Consider the following 14351-nt stretch of genomic DNA (forward strand, 5'->3'; position numbering starts at 1 on the left):
TGTGAAACATTTAGCTAAAATTAAACTTCTATTTGATCATTGAAAGGAAAAAATATGTTTTTCTAAAATTACTGGTTCCACACTTTTAGTGCAATTTCTGTAAAATAAATGTAACTGAAACATTTTTCTAACTTTATAGAACCACACTTCTTATCTTCTTTAGTCTACTCTTTTAAAAGTAGACTAACCTCTGTTCTGTTGGCAAAAGAAGGTTGTACAAAGCATTATTAGTAGGGTGCCAAAAAGTGTGTGACCCTGTTGATATAGTAAAAAAAAAAAACCTTAACATGCCATTACTTTCTTAGATTTATATTCAAATCAGATGGGGGTTTTTTTAGGTTTTTTTTTAAATCCCATGTGAAGTTATGCCACTTCAATAAAGGATACATTTTAGAAGTGTAGAGAATGTTGTAAAAAGCTTAAAAAAACTTTAATATTTTTTATTTACTAGGAATGAACGTTTCCAGTAGAAAAGAAAATGACTTTAATTTATCTGGGTTCTAATGACACCACAAATTACATTTCTTGCTAAACTACTAAATGTGCTGTAGTCTAGTAATCTCCTCCTATGGTCAACACTTACACAGTGTCGTTGCTTTTCTGTCGCTCTCAGGCCCAATGGTGTCTCCGCACTCTCTTCCAAACAATCTGGATGGAAACAAGCCGATGGAGAGGAGGCCATCCAAAGTAGGGGTCAGTAGAGAAAGCAGCAGTGTGGACTTCAGCAAGGTAACCTGACCACAGTACTGAGCACAGACAGGGTCCCATCACGTCGGAATGCACCCCTTCAAGTTCATCCGTGCTTTTCTTCAGTTTCTGGGTTTGCTCAGACATTTCAGTCCTCTGTTTAAAGCAGCCCCTCCACAAATTATCCCATAACCTCCTCTATAAAACAAATCAGTAGTCACTGCTTCTCATCCAATGGACAAAGAATCAATCATCACTATTAAAAAGTCTTTTCTGATTATGTAACTCTTTCTGTTTGAAAATTTACCTCTGTTGCATGGCTTTCATTTTTCCTCCCATTTTGTAGTGTATCATCCATTAAATAAAATGGCAGACTGCCATAAGTTGCTGTTATACAACCAGGCATTATGCCTGCCAAAAAATAAGGTGCAGTGTGTATGTGAGTCATAGGAAAGAGGACTGAATGCAGATTCACTTCTACAAAGGGATTGTTGCCATGCTTAGATCTGTATTTTGCATAAAAAATTGTAGTTATTTGAAGACTATGAAATTGATGACAGAACTGGACTATCTTTGCTCAGTACTATCTAGGTCTACATGTTGCCATTTCCACATCTTATTTTTGTTCCATTCTCTGTTTTGTCCCAATTTTTTTGCCTGGCTTTTCCAAATGAGTGCAGCACGCAGTAATACCCCCACCCAAACCCTCCACTTCTACAGTATTACTAGTTTTTATTTGTATATCTGATTTTACATTTTGTGGGTTTCAGGTGGACATGAATTTCATGAAAAAGATTCCTCCTGGTGCTGAGGCTTCGAATGTGCTTGTTGGAGAAGTGGACTTTTTAGAGAAGCCCATAATTGCATTTGTACGGTTATCACCAGCAGTCCTTATCACAGGGCTTACTGAGGTACCAGTTCCCACAAGGTACAGTAATCTTAAACACCTGGCTTTTACGTCTAGGATTAGATATTTAATTAAAAAGCAACAATTCTGACAGCTTCTTAAACTGAGATTAGTCAGGATGATTTAAAAAGCTCACTGCAAAAGTTATATTGCATAATGTAGGGAATCAATGTAGTTCCAACTGTTGTTCTTTATCTTCTACTCTGTATAATGTGTTTAAATGTACGTAACAAAACTGTGTTGTAGTAAGTAATCATATCGAGATACAGATTTTCTGTATCTATTTAAAATGTGAAAAAAAAATAAAATAAAATCAGTCAGCATTTACTTCTATAACATGTTTTTTGTTATAGAAGTATTATCTCTCAATGAAAAATTTAGAAAAATCCAACCTTTATTTTAGGTTCATTTATTAAGTGGGAGGAAAATCCTAATTTAAGAAATAATGGCTTTATTGTACAAATTTATTGGTACTGATGTTGCTCTGGATAATTAATCTGAGTACAACACACAACAATGGCCAGTTTGTCTTTGCTACTTTTTAAAATCAAGAAGGCAAGAAAACATGCTGTTCAAGTGGTGATTGATGTGAGGGAAAGGGCAACAAAAAATGTATAATTAATTCAGTTTTCCCATATTTACAGTCAGCGCAACAATTAAAAAATGTTTAAAACAACTGAAATTGTGAAAAACAAGGATGAATGAGGATCCAAGTTTCTTTTGCAACATTCACAATACGTTCATTTTCATGGAGCAGCAGTCAATTTTTAAGTGTTTGATAAGTCCACTGTAATAGAAATTCAACTAAAATATATGTAAAAGTTCCTCACCAACAATGTCAATAATTGTGAAGGACCTGTTTTTTTTACATATAAAAAAACTGAAGAAATAATATAATGACTGCAGATATTTGAAAGACAACTCTACTTTTGTGTAGTGAACCTTGACTAAATATCTGACTAAATATTGATATTTCATCAAATTCTTACTTGATGAAGTTTCATCAGTCATTGTGTTGTGACTCCTAAGCAAAGATGGTTTGAACCATCCAAAACTTTAGTTATTAAACCCTAATTTTAACTAAGTGCGTTGACAAGAGTTTAAAGTGAAAATGTACTTGAAAATTAGTCAGTTTTATTGAAAGACTTCATCTTCTGAGGAAACTGATATCTGTGTATTTACAAATGTATCTCCTGTGCAAAGGTTTCTTTTTCTCCTTTTGGGTCCACACGGTAAAGGACCACAGTACCATGAAATTGGCAGATCAATGGCAACACTAATGACAGATGAGGTAAGAAATTATTTCTATAATTTTATACTTAGTCACTTTAAATATTCTCTTTAGTTCACCATTCTGTATAAATTTTCATTATTAATACTGAACAGTAACTCCTCACTTTATTTTGCTATGTAGATCTTCCATGATGTGGCTTATAAAGCCAAGGACCGAACAGATCTGCTCTCTGGAATGGATGAGTTCCTTGACCAGGTAACTGTCCTGCCCCCTGGTGAATGGGACCCCACCATCCGAATCGAGCCCCCGAAGAACGTCCCATCTCAAGTTAGTACATTTCTCTGCCGAAGGCTTTTTAAAAATTTATTTTGTGAATAATTCATTTACCGGTAATTATAAATTGCTGTTTTTAAACTTAATCTATAAAACGTTTAAAAGACAAGAAATCTTAAAAAAATACTGAGAGATTTACGTTGATTTCTCTTGTCAGTTGTTCGCTTACCATTAAGACTGCTTTATAGGATATCAAACATCTCATGAGCTATAATTTTTATTTTACCTACATTTAACTCCTTCTTCTAAAAGTCATTGAACAAATGTTTATCTCCTTAGAGCTTCATAAAAGCAAATTGATTGAAAAACAGAACAGATCTGAAGCATGACTTATTAACATTTCTTGGCCTGTAGATGAAGAGAAAGAGACCGTCGCACCCTAATGGTAATGCATCTCCAGCTGGAGAGCTGGAAAAAGAGGACGATCACCATGCAGGACCTGAGCTTCAAAGGACTGGGAGGTTAGTGAAGCACTTTCTGTTGCACAAGATTCATATCTGGATAGTTTTTATTAAATAACTTCATCAAATAAAGAAAACATAATAATTATCATCTGTGTTAGAGTACATGTTGTTCCACGACAATGAGATAATTTAGGTGCTTTGTGATTGAATTTTCATTTTCATTCACAGATAATCCTAAAATTAGTACTAGGAGATTTAGATTTAATTAAGTCATCCTTTAATTTAACCAGCATGTCTCATCTGACTGGAATTAATAAACTTGTTTATAGGGGCCCATTGAGAGTCCTGCCTCCAACTGAATCCAATAAAAGAGTCTGTGTAAGGAACTAAAGCAAAGAGGTTCTCCAACTGAAAAACATTGAGTTTATCAAAAAGATTAATGTCCAAATATACTAATGGAAGCATGCAAAAAAAAAACATCAACATGTTTTTTGTTAATCATCCTTTGAAACTTCTTGGGTAAATGAAGATCATTTTAAATCTACAAAAGGCATAAATAATTTTGGGTTTACCTGTACAAAAATGTGCTTGAAAATTTAGAAATATAGAGTGTTTTTGCTTTTAGCATGAACAATTTTCCAAAGAAGTATTGCTTTTAAGCTTGTCAGATCCTATTATGTTTTTCTGTGTCTTTGAAAAGTCTTTGGAAAAATGGACAAGTGCAGAATAGAATGAAATGTACCTGACATAAAACCTATTCACAGTTAATTAGGAGTGTCTAAACATCATATGAACAAATAAGGAATTCTTCAGGAAATACATATTATAAATTGGCAAATGTCCCTTCATTTGATCCATCTTAAGCCTTATAAGAAGTGGTCCCAGTTAATAGGTTGATGGTAAAAAAAAAAAAATATTATTAAAGTAGGAAAATGGACGATAAAAGGCTGTAGTGTGATAGATCACACAAGAAATAAATTGAAAATTCAATGACAAATCCAGGACTGTAAATCAGCACAGAAACACTGCAACTGAATCATTTAACCTCTTTTATCACTGTTGACCTCAGAAAGTAATTATCTTCTGCTTCTTTTATGGCAGTAGTATTATTGGCCCTCTGATAAAGTTGTTTACAAAAGACATTATAAAATTCTTAATTAATTTTGTGGAAACTTGGTGACCTTAAGATGACACTCTTTACCTTTGGAGATTTTATTTAACCTTCCTTATTCTTTTGACTGAAGTTTGGTCCTCATCCAGCCATGACTTAAACAGCTCTAGTTGTTTTAAACGTTTTATCATTCTTTAGACTATAGATATGAGTAGATGTAGAGTAGTAGAGAAGTGGTATAACTTCTTTCAAATAGAAAGTAGAAAAAATATTTTTAGGTTGATTAAAAAAATATTTTTGCTTGGAAAAAGTAAAGTCATGTTTCCTCCTACAGTCCAAAAACAAGACTGTCAGGTTGATCGTTGTGTATTACGAATTAAGAATGGCTGGAGTCTGTGATGAACTTTAAAAGAAATAACACATAAATTGTAAAAATCCACCAGTGATTTTATTACAATATTTCCTTTTAAAAAAATCTCACAGAACAAATGCTCTTAAATGACAGGTTGGATTGTTTAAGAAATTCCATCCAACATTATGCTACTGCAAAAAAAATTAATAAATAAATAAATAAATAAATCACATTTATTTAAGGCTTTTTACATACCGTATCTTTATTGTGGAGTTTAGGTCTCTTGTTAATGTGCAATATCATTCTTTAAATATCAGGTCTTGATTTTTGGAAAACTATATTCTTTAAATATATTAGAGAATAGATGGGATATAAATTAAAACTAATGCAATAATTAACATATAAATTGCAATAGCTCCAATTCATATGTTAATTTATATGACTGGTCTTAGTTGTTGTTAACATCCATTTCCTTTGAAGTAAGACTTATTATCTCAACAACGATTTGTTACTAAACAGATACAAAGCTGCACTCTGTGTGTAACTTCACAGCCGACATTTATGAATTACTGATTGTGAATCTCCAGAGCCACACAGCAAAGAGAACGTTTTTGTTTGAAAAGCTCACACAAACACACACACACACACACACACACACACACAACCACAGTCCCCCACCCATCCACATCTACTAAGAGTCTCTGTATTTTTTACAGAATGACTCTGCTTCTTTATAGCACTATGAAAGGTTAGTGCTATAAAGAGCCAGTGAGGAAAGCAGAGTGAAACTGAGTGCAGTACGTTAATGTAAAGAGAAATGTGTTGTTTTGTAAAGGTGACTGCAGGGGAAGTTGTAGTAGAGGTGTGGGGGTATGAAAATGAAAATAGACCTCCCAGCAGAACTGCTGGACAGGTGTCGGGGGAAAAAAAAATATATAAGTTCAAAGTGAGAAATGATTTTCAAAAGTAGAATCTCTCAATGCAATCTGACAAAAACACAATGCTTTTTTTCCCCAATTATCTGGATTTTATCTCTATTTCAATTATTATCAAAGCAAATAAAGCACTATTAATAAAAGGTACTTAGATTTGCTCTGCAAGAGCAACAATTCAAGATTCAACATTTCAAGAGATATGTTTCTGAATGAAGTGTAACAATCTAAAAACACTAAAAACTCCTTAGGCTTAACATTACATCAAAAACAAAACACCTTTCATTTAAGTTGATCTACTGCAATGTCACTGGGAAATTCTAAACACATTCTCACTGTCTCCACTCCCAGGATTTTTGGAGGTTTGGTCCTGGATGTGAAGCGGAAAGCGCCCTTCTACTGGAGCGACATCAAGGATTCGCTCAATCTTCAGTGTCTAGCCTCTATTCTTTTTCTCTACTGTGCCTGCATGTCCCCTGTCATCACATTTGGAGGTCTGCTTGGAGAGGCGACGAAAGGCAACATAGTGAGTCACACAACGAGTCCCTTAAAAGTCAGTCTTACAGGCTTTTCAGGAACCCAGTATTAAGGAAATGTCCTGAGTTTAAAATCAAAATGCGTCTACAGTTTGAACTTCAGTACAGAAATTCTCCACTGATTTGGTATGTGGCTCAGTCTCTGCTTTGTGTCCATAAAAAATATATTTAATAAGTCCCGCATCACACTGGATTAAAACCAGACCACAATATTGAAAATCTAAAAGATCATGGTGCTCTCTACAGGGTTTCAAGATGTCTTCTGGTCTTCATCAAAATCCATTACAGCATATCTTGTTCCTGGGGGCATCCTGGTCATCAGATAATTTAAAACTGAAGCTTCAAGCTAACTATACACTCACAGGGCTGTAGAGTGGTGTTGTGGAGGGGCGTATAATTTAATATAATATTCTTTGTGGTGCAGTTGCAAAGCACATTGCATCCAGTCACTGCTGTGGCTCAACAAGTAGCTAAATTGAACACAACATCAAATGATCCATAATCTTTAAACAAGTAAAACCAGTCTTATGTTCCGACTCCTTAAACACAGAATTAGTATGCGCTGGGTTTCCAGCAGAATCATGTTGGCAACTGTAAAAAGTTGCACACACCTCCAAATTGTACATAGGTTGATTGTTCGAAAGTTCTTTTGTTTTTTTTTTCAGGTTGCAAAATCCATCTTTCTTGCTGTTAATTAGAAGTGCTGTTATTGTACTTGAAGATGAGGAGGAAGTGGAGCAGCAGCTAAAAGGGTTTCTAATCTGATTTTACAATAGTTGCAACTCATAAAACAACCCACATAAAAACATTCAGTATGATCAGCTCACTGTTATCAGTAGAAACTACTAATTTAGTATTTTTTGCATAACTGCAGCAGAAAATAAAATTGTCATTTTCACATTAAAGTTTGGTTTCTAGATTTGCTCCTATCTAGCCTCATTTGAACTATCCTGGAAACCTCAGATTTATCGTACAAAAAATATTTTGTGTAATGAAATTATCTGTAATGCAGAGTATGCCTCAGTTTACTTAGATGGACTTTGTCCAGTACAGTGTTGCTCCCCCTCTCTGCCCTTACTAGGCCAGCAATTGTTGGCACAGACAGTCTGTCAGCTGATGTGTGTAATGTGTCTGAGTAAACTCAGCAGGGCAAGAGCAACACAAAGATACAACTTTCGACAAGTCAGCGGCGTGGAAACATTTCAGCTGTCTGCCGAGACTCTTGTGTTCAATTGTAGCTCTCTTTTTTTTCTTCCCTGGGTTTCCCTTTTTTTTGTTTTACCTACTTCTTATTTTCCCCCAGTTTTTTCCCGCTGTTCTCCCTCCCTGACTCTGTCCCTCTCCTCCGTCTCTGCAGAGTGCAATAGAATCCCTGTTTGGAGCATCACTGACAGGAGTGGCATACTCACTGTTTGCGGGGCAGCCTCTCACTATTCTTGGAAGCACAGGGCCTGTTTTAGTGTTTGAAAAGATCCTCTTCAAGTTCTGCAAGTGAGTTCATATTTCAGCAATGGGATTTCATAATTTGTCAATGTATTCATTATTTAATAAATTTCTTCAACCTCCATGGTCTTGCTTTCTTTCTTTTCCAGGGATTATGGCCTGTCCTACTTGTCTCTGCGGACCAGCATCGGACTGTGGACGGCGTTCCTGTGCATTTTGCTGGTAGCCACGGATGCAAGCTCGCTGGTCTGCTACATCACTCGCTTCACAGAGGAGGCCTTTGCAGCCCTCATCTGCATAATCTTCATCTACGAGGCTCTGGAGAAGCTCTTTCACCTCGGAGAATATTACCCCGTCAACATGCACAACAATTTAGACAATCTGACTTTTTACTCGTGAGTATTAATATTATGGTCATTGTCTGAATGTTTTTCTGCTGATAGACTTTCCTAAGAATTTGTTTTAAGTTTTTGTCCAATTACATCTTTGCAGTTCAGTTTTAGTTTATGCATTTAGTCATCTAAAGACAAACCGATAAAATTCATATCCATTATTTATATTATAAAATCAATACAATTTATACAGATGTTATCTAATCGTACAGATAGAAGCAGATTTACATGAACTGAAATTTAGTTATAGTTATTCCTCAGTGCAGTCAAACTCAGTTGATAATATAACAGTTGTTTAATTGTAATCTATTTTTGAAGGTTAAGCAGACCATGTCAGTCCCTTCTCCTTAAAAAGCATGTTCAGTGGAATCAGTTTTCTATTTTACTGTTGGTTCTGTTGTTCCCAGGTGTCAGTGCTCTCCACCAGCCAATGAATCCGATCAGCTCTTGCAGCAATGGAACCGAACAGGATACAACAGCTCAGACTCTATACCATGGAGCAACCTCAATGTTTCGGTGAGACTGCCTCATAGCGACCTCTGGTGGGAAAATCTGTATTTACAGCCTCGGAGAGACTGATTCATGTGAAGCAAAGATGGAGAATGGACTTATTTTCTACTTTGATCTAGACTCTTGTTTAGACGTTTGGGTAAAACATTTTAAAAGTGGTATAATGAGATAAAAGTCCATTATAACAATGAACAGTTAATGAACACAGAATGTCACAATACTTGTCTATCACATTATTTTATTCTAATGAAAATATTGTTCAGTTTGCTAGCTTAACAAATGCTGTAAAGATGTAGCTAACATCCAATAAAATAGTGGAAATCAATCTCAATAGTGAGCCATATACATTACTAAAATTATTTTGCATTTTATCAGGTAAATTTCACAACAAGTAGTAAAATAAAGACAAATATTGTTGGCAGTTAAAGCAGAAGACACTCTGGATGTTTATCTATTTCAATGGATTTTTTTTTAAATGACACTGAATTTGGAGCAGTTTCATAACTTAGCAATTTTTACCACTCTAAGCTTTATGGCAGTTTCTGTTGTGAACTATAGTGCATATCAGTCAACACACAGAGACAGACTGGGAATAGCATCGCCACATGTCTGTTTTACTTACTTGTAACCATTTACCAATTTATTACATTTTAAGTTGTTGTGTATTGAACTTTGATGAAAAAAGAAAGTTTTAAAAAAATGTGAGCATGAACAGGTGATGCAAATAACAGAATAAATCTTCATCATTGCACCTACCATTGGGTTTTGTTTTTGTTTTCAAAGTTGATATGTTAGAAGCAAAAAATTGGACAAGTCCAAAGATTTATTGAGTTTTACAGGGGGCAAGTTGTAACGGCTACACTAGTAGGTCAAAGCATCTGTAGTGGCAGGACTCTGGGGATTTGCACAGATGGGGTTCAGGAAGTGGATTCAAATTCCAGTGAGCTACATGCAGTTTCCCCCGAGTATACCGAAGAAACACAATGAGAAGTGCTGCCAGCCAAACAGCTGAGGCTCTAGATGAAAATCGGCAGACACCCAAAGCCAGCTCACATACACTGAAGTGTTTCCCGTGTCCAAAATTACATTTCCTGTTTGTTTTTTTTGTTTTTGCTCCCTTTCACCTATGAAGAACTCTGGTGTCCCCTAGGGGAGATATTCGCCACACTTTGAAAAACCCTGACTTAAAATATATCTAACCTACCTGAACAACATTTGTAAGCTGCAAATGTTTCTAAAACTGCTGGAAAGTCAAAACAAATATAACTCCCACATTACAATAGTAATTATATTCTCCTTTTCCTTTAGATGTGTAAATTGCTTGATGGGGAGTTTGTGGGTCCTGCCTGTGGTCACCATGGTCCTTACATCCCAGATGTTCTCTTCTGGTCCATTATCCTCTTTTTCACCACCTTCTTTTTATCGTCATTCCTCAAGCAGTTTAAGACAGAGAGGTACTTCCCCACAAAGGTGAGATGTTTGTTATTGGCTCTGTAGAAAACGTGATAAATACGTCATGTGCAATCATATTCAATATATTAGAATATGTATTCAGATGAGACCAGTTTGTCTGCAGGTATTATACATACTTTTCATCTGTGTAGAAAAAATATTTTTATTGGTCGGATGTAATTTTCTAATCTTTAATGTTGTGTTTTAATTTGCTGTAAGCATAAAATCATCATTATCTGAAACAAAGGCTTAAAACATCAGTAAGTCTCTTAGTAGATTGAGTTACTGAAATAAATTACATTTTAAGTAATACTGCAAAATATTAAATCTGACTGTATTGTATATTATTAAAAAGAAAATACATACACAAAGAAAAAGGTATGTTCCTCCTATAGTGTGGGTGGTTGTACCGACAAAGTTTTTACAGTTCTGTAAATGTTTACATTTCGTCAGTTATTATCGTGCTTCAGCAGTTATATGTGCAGAAGGAACAGAGCTTCCTCCCACACACAGCATCTAGCCTATTATCACTTGGTGTGGGCAGATGTTGGCATTGTGTGATTTTCACTGTTGACAGAAGTATAATTATTACTTCTGTGTGTCCGCAGAAAGCGTGTGCTTGAATTGAAGTAGGTTTAAATTATATTTTATAAATAATTTACCCCTTCTGGATGTGTGTGTATGCTTACCCTGTAGGTGCGTTCCACCATCAGTGATTTTGCCGTGTTTTTAACCATAATGATTATGGTGGTTGTGGATTATCTGATGGGGATTCCGAGTCCTAAACTGCATGTCCCGGATCGCTTTGAGGTTAACATTATATTATCATCTTGCTCCATTTTGTTTAAGAAAATGTTTAAGCTTCATGCCTTGTGAACTAAGTGAAACCATAATTTTTTCCCCATAGCCAACATCAAAGCACAGAGGCTGGCTGATGGATCCATTAGGAGAAAACCCCTGGTGGACGCTGCTGGTGGCGGCGGTTCCTGCTTTACTCTGCACAATCCTCGTCTTTATGGACCAGCAGATCACTGCGGTCATCATCAACCGCAAGGAGCACAAGCTGAAGGTTAGACCTAACTTAGAAAAGAATAACTCTTTTACACACACACACAGATATATATATATATAGAATTTTAATGTTGGTTGAACAGCAACACAATTACCATATTTTCCAGACCATAAATTGCTTCAGAGTAATCAGTTGACAAATGAAGAGGAAGAAACAGACAAGTCACCCTGAACTATAAGTTGCATTAATTTAGAAAATGGTCATATTAATGATATAATCTAGTGACACTTTGTGTTAGCGTTGGCTTGGATGTTTGCTGGTGCACCGATGTCCTAGCACCACACAACGAGACAGAGACGCATGCAGCATAAAAATTCCGTGAAGCATTACACAAAGAAGGCCCGAAAGCAAAGTAATTTATATTCATCTCCTTGGCAACTATTAGGACGTGCAGACGTAACTGCGCTGTTCACAAACCTTTCCCAGCAACACATTTGTTATGCACCCAGCTGTGGACTCCTTTCTTCAGCTCAGGCTGTCTTTCTTTCATCCTGCAATTGGCTTTCTTTGTGGGAGCAGACAGTAATATTTCATCCTTGGTTCATGTCCAACAGTATGAATTAACATTTGGCACATAAGTCAAGAAATGCTTTGTGAAGAGGAAAAAAAAAACGTATATAAGTCGCACATGACTGTAAGTAGCAGGACGAGCCTAACTGTGAAAACATGTGCAAAACATATAATCCAGAAAATATGGTATGTGTCTGTTCAGCAAGAATCGAATGTATTGCAAACTTGAATGCCCTTGAATCTAAAATAAGCAAGCAATTCATGGCTCAGACTTACACACACTATAATGTCCTGTAAAATACAACAACGTGTATGTCAAACTTGCTGTCGTCTACAGTTTGTCATATAATTCAACACTTTCCTTTTTCTCCTACAGAAAGGATGTGGTTATCACCTGGATCTCCTTATAGTAGCAATAATGCTGGGGGTGTGCTCCATTATGGGCTTGCCATGGTTCGTGGCTGCGACCGTCTTGTCCATCTCCCATGTGAACAGCCTGAAGGTGGAGTCCGGCTGCTCAGCGCCGGGAGAACAGCCCAAGTTTCTGGGCATTAGGGAGCAGCGGGTCACTGGATTCATGATTTTTACCCTCATGGGCTGCTCTGTTTTCATGACCTCGGTGCTGAAGGTGAGATCGGCGGAATAATGTTTTATTTCATTTTATAGGAAAGTAATAGGATGCAAGTCATATTATGAATGTTTATAAAGTTTTCTGCATTTTATGACTAACTATAAGTTCATTAATTAATACATGTGATTTGTGGCTTTTTATAGTTTATTCCCATGCCTGTTCTGTATGGAGTTTTTCTCTACATGGGTGTCTCTTCCCTCAAAGGCATTCAGGTAAGATTCTGCTCCTCCAGTGTTTTATGAAAGATCTGTCTGCCTTTTTTTTTTTTTTACTTTTAATAGCAGTTAAATTTTTGAATGTCTGCGTTTCTCTTGTCTTAATCACAGCATTTATCAGTGGCTTTGTATTTTTTCTCCTTAGTTCTTTGACAGAATCAAATTGTTTGGCATGCCTGCAAAGCACCAGCCCGATCTGATCTACCTGCGCTACGTGCCGCTGTGGAAGGTTCATGTGTTCACGCTAGTGCAGCTCACCTGTTTGGTGTTGCTATGGGTCATAAAAGCCTCTGCAGCAGCTGTCGTGTTTCCCATGATGGTAATTATTTGATCACGTTTGGAGTCATTATTTTTAAACAGTTAGACCTGAACTAAAATGACACACTGACAGCTTACTGTGACTGTATGGCTGGGTAGGTAATATTGAATTTATTTAGGCCCACTGAATAAACATAAATGTTACAGCAGTAATTTTATTGTGACCTACTTACATTGGATCAAACAAATCTTTACACTGCTGTCAAAAAGCCAGGATTTTGTAATGTTAAAAAGATGAAACCGCAATTATTTTGAATGTGCAATATCACATATCAATCACTATTAATTAAGATTTTTGTCAAACAATTATTTTCAATATTTAGAGCATACTTCCTAGAATACATTTAGTTTATTTCTTGCATATTTCTTGTCTGCAGGTTTTGGCTCTTGTGTTTATTCGGAAGCTTCTGGACCTTTTGTTTACCAATAGAGAGTTGAGTTGGCTCGATGACCTGATACCAGAAAGCAAGAAGAAGACAGAGGATGACAAGAAAAAGAAAGCACAAGAAAAGCTGGTGAATTAATTTACATGTTTTTTTTTTTCTCTGTGGGAATCAATTATTCTAGGTTGTACAAATATATAAAGACAGATTTTGCAAATTGACCAGACTAGGCATTTCATGTTGCTATGAAATACTTAACTACTCAGCATAAATCCAACCATTTAGATTATGCAACTTTATTTTCAGATTTCTATTGTTATCCAAATAAACCTAATAATGGGCATGGTATCAGTGTTATACCTAGACCTTTTAAACGCTTAAAATCAAAAGTAAATAAAATGAATCTCAAAGCAGGAAATTGTTGTCACTGTAAGAAATAAAACAGCAAGTCCTGGCAATGAAATGAATGGTTGTAACACTGTTTGCTTTAGGAGGAAGAATCTCAACTGGAGGAGGAAGAAGAAGAGAGGAAGATGAAGGTTTGCTTTGAAGGCTCAAACCAGTTGAACATCCCAGTGAACTCGTTCTCAGGAAGGTGAGCCTTGCCGTCCCTAAATAGTCTTGCTTGTAATTAAATGCTTTATGTTACGGCATTAATTTTATTGTGATCTACTTACAGTGGATCAAACAAATGTTCACACTGCTATCAAAAAGCCTGGATTTTGTAATGTTGAAAAGATGAAAATGCAATAAATTGTTCAACTATGTTTTTCCACCTGTAATGTGGCATAGATCCTGTACAATTAAAAAAAATAACACATTGACGAAGAAATGATTAAAAACACAATACATAAACTCGTCACTGAGGCTGCCATGATTCAAACAGAATCCATGAAGAACTTCTGACTATAACTTCCTGTTCCGCTTCT

General features: G+C 35.9%; 1 protein-coding gene across 3 annotated transcripts in view; it reads left to right on the forward strand.

The window, feature by feature from the left end:
• The window catches only part of LOC122843427 (sodium bicarbonate cotransporter 3-like), a 47013-nt gene that overhangs the window by 25650 nt on the left and 7012 nt on the right, over positions 1–14351 (forward strand). For all 3 annotated transcript variants that reach the window (XM_044138156.1, XM_044138157.1, XM_044138158.1), the window contains 17 exons: positions 614–729; positions 1458–1615; positions 2798–2885; positions 3009–3155; positions 3516–3622; positions 6312–6486; positions 7854–7987; positions 8089–8334; positions 8739–8847; positions 10150–10311; positions 10990–11103; positions 11201–11362; positions 12252–12503; positions 12650–12718; positions 12867–13040; positions 13417–13554; positions 13914–14017. In XM_044138156.1, the coding sequence (XP_043994091.1) occupies positions 614–729; positions 1458–1615; positions 2798–2885; positions 3009–3155; positions 3516–3622; positions 6312–6486; positions 7854–7987; positions 8089–8334; positions 8739–8847; positions 10150–10311; positions 10990–11103; positions 11201–11362; positions 12252–12503; positions 12650–12718; positions 12867–13040; positions 13417–13554; positions 13914–14017 (2455 nt within the window). The remainder of the gene's footprint in view (positions 1–613; positions 730–1457; positions 1616–2797; positions 2886–3008; positions 3156–3515; positions 3623–6311; positions 6487–7853; positions 7988–8088; positions 8335–8738; positions 8848–10149; positions 10312–10989; positions 11104–11200; positions 11363–12251; positions 12504–12649; positions 12719–12866; positions 13041–13416; positions 13555–13913; positions 14018–14351) is intronic.

Source organism: Gambusia affinis, linkage group LG14 (genome assembly GCF_019740435.1).
Source record: "Gambusia affinis linkage group LG14, SWU_Gaff_1.0, whole genome shotgun sequence".
NCBI classification, from domain to species: Eukaryota; Metazoa; Chordata; class Actinopteri; order Cyprinodontiformes; family Poeciliidae; genus Gambusia; species Gambusia affinis.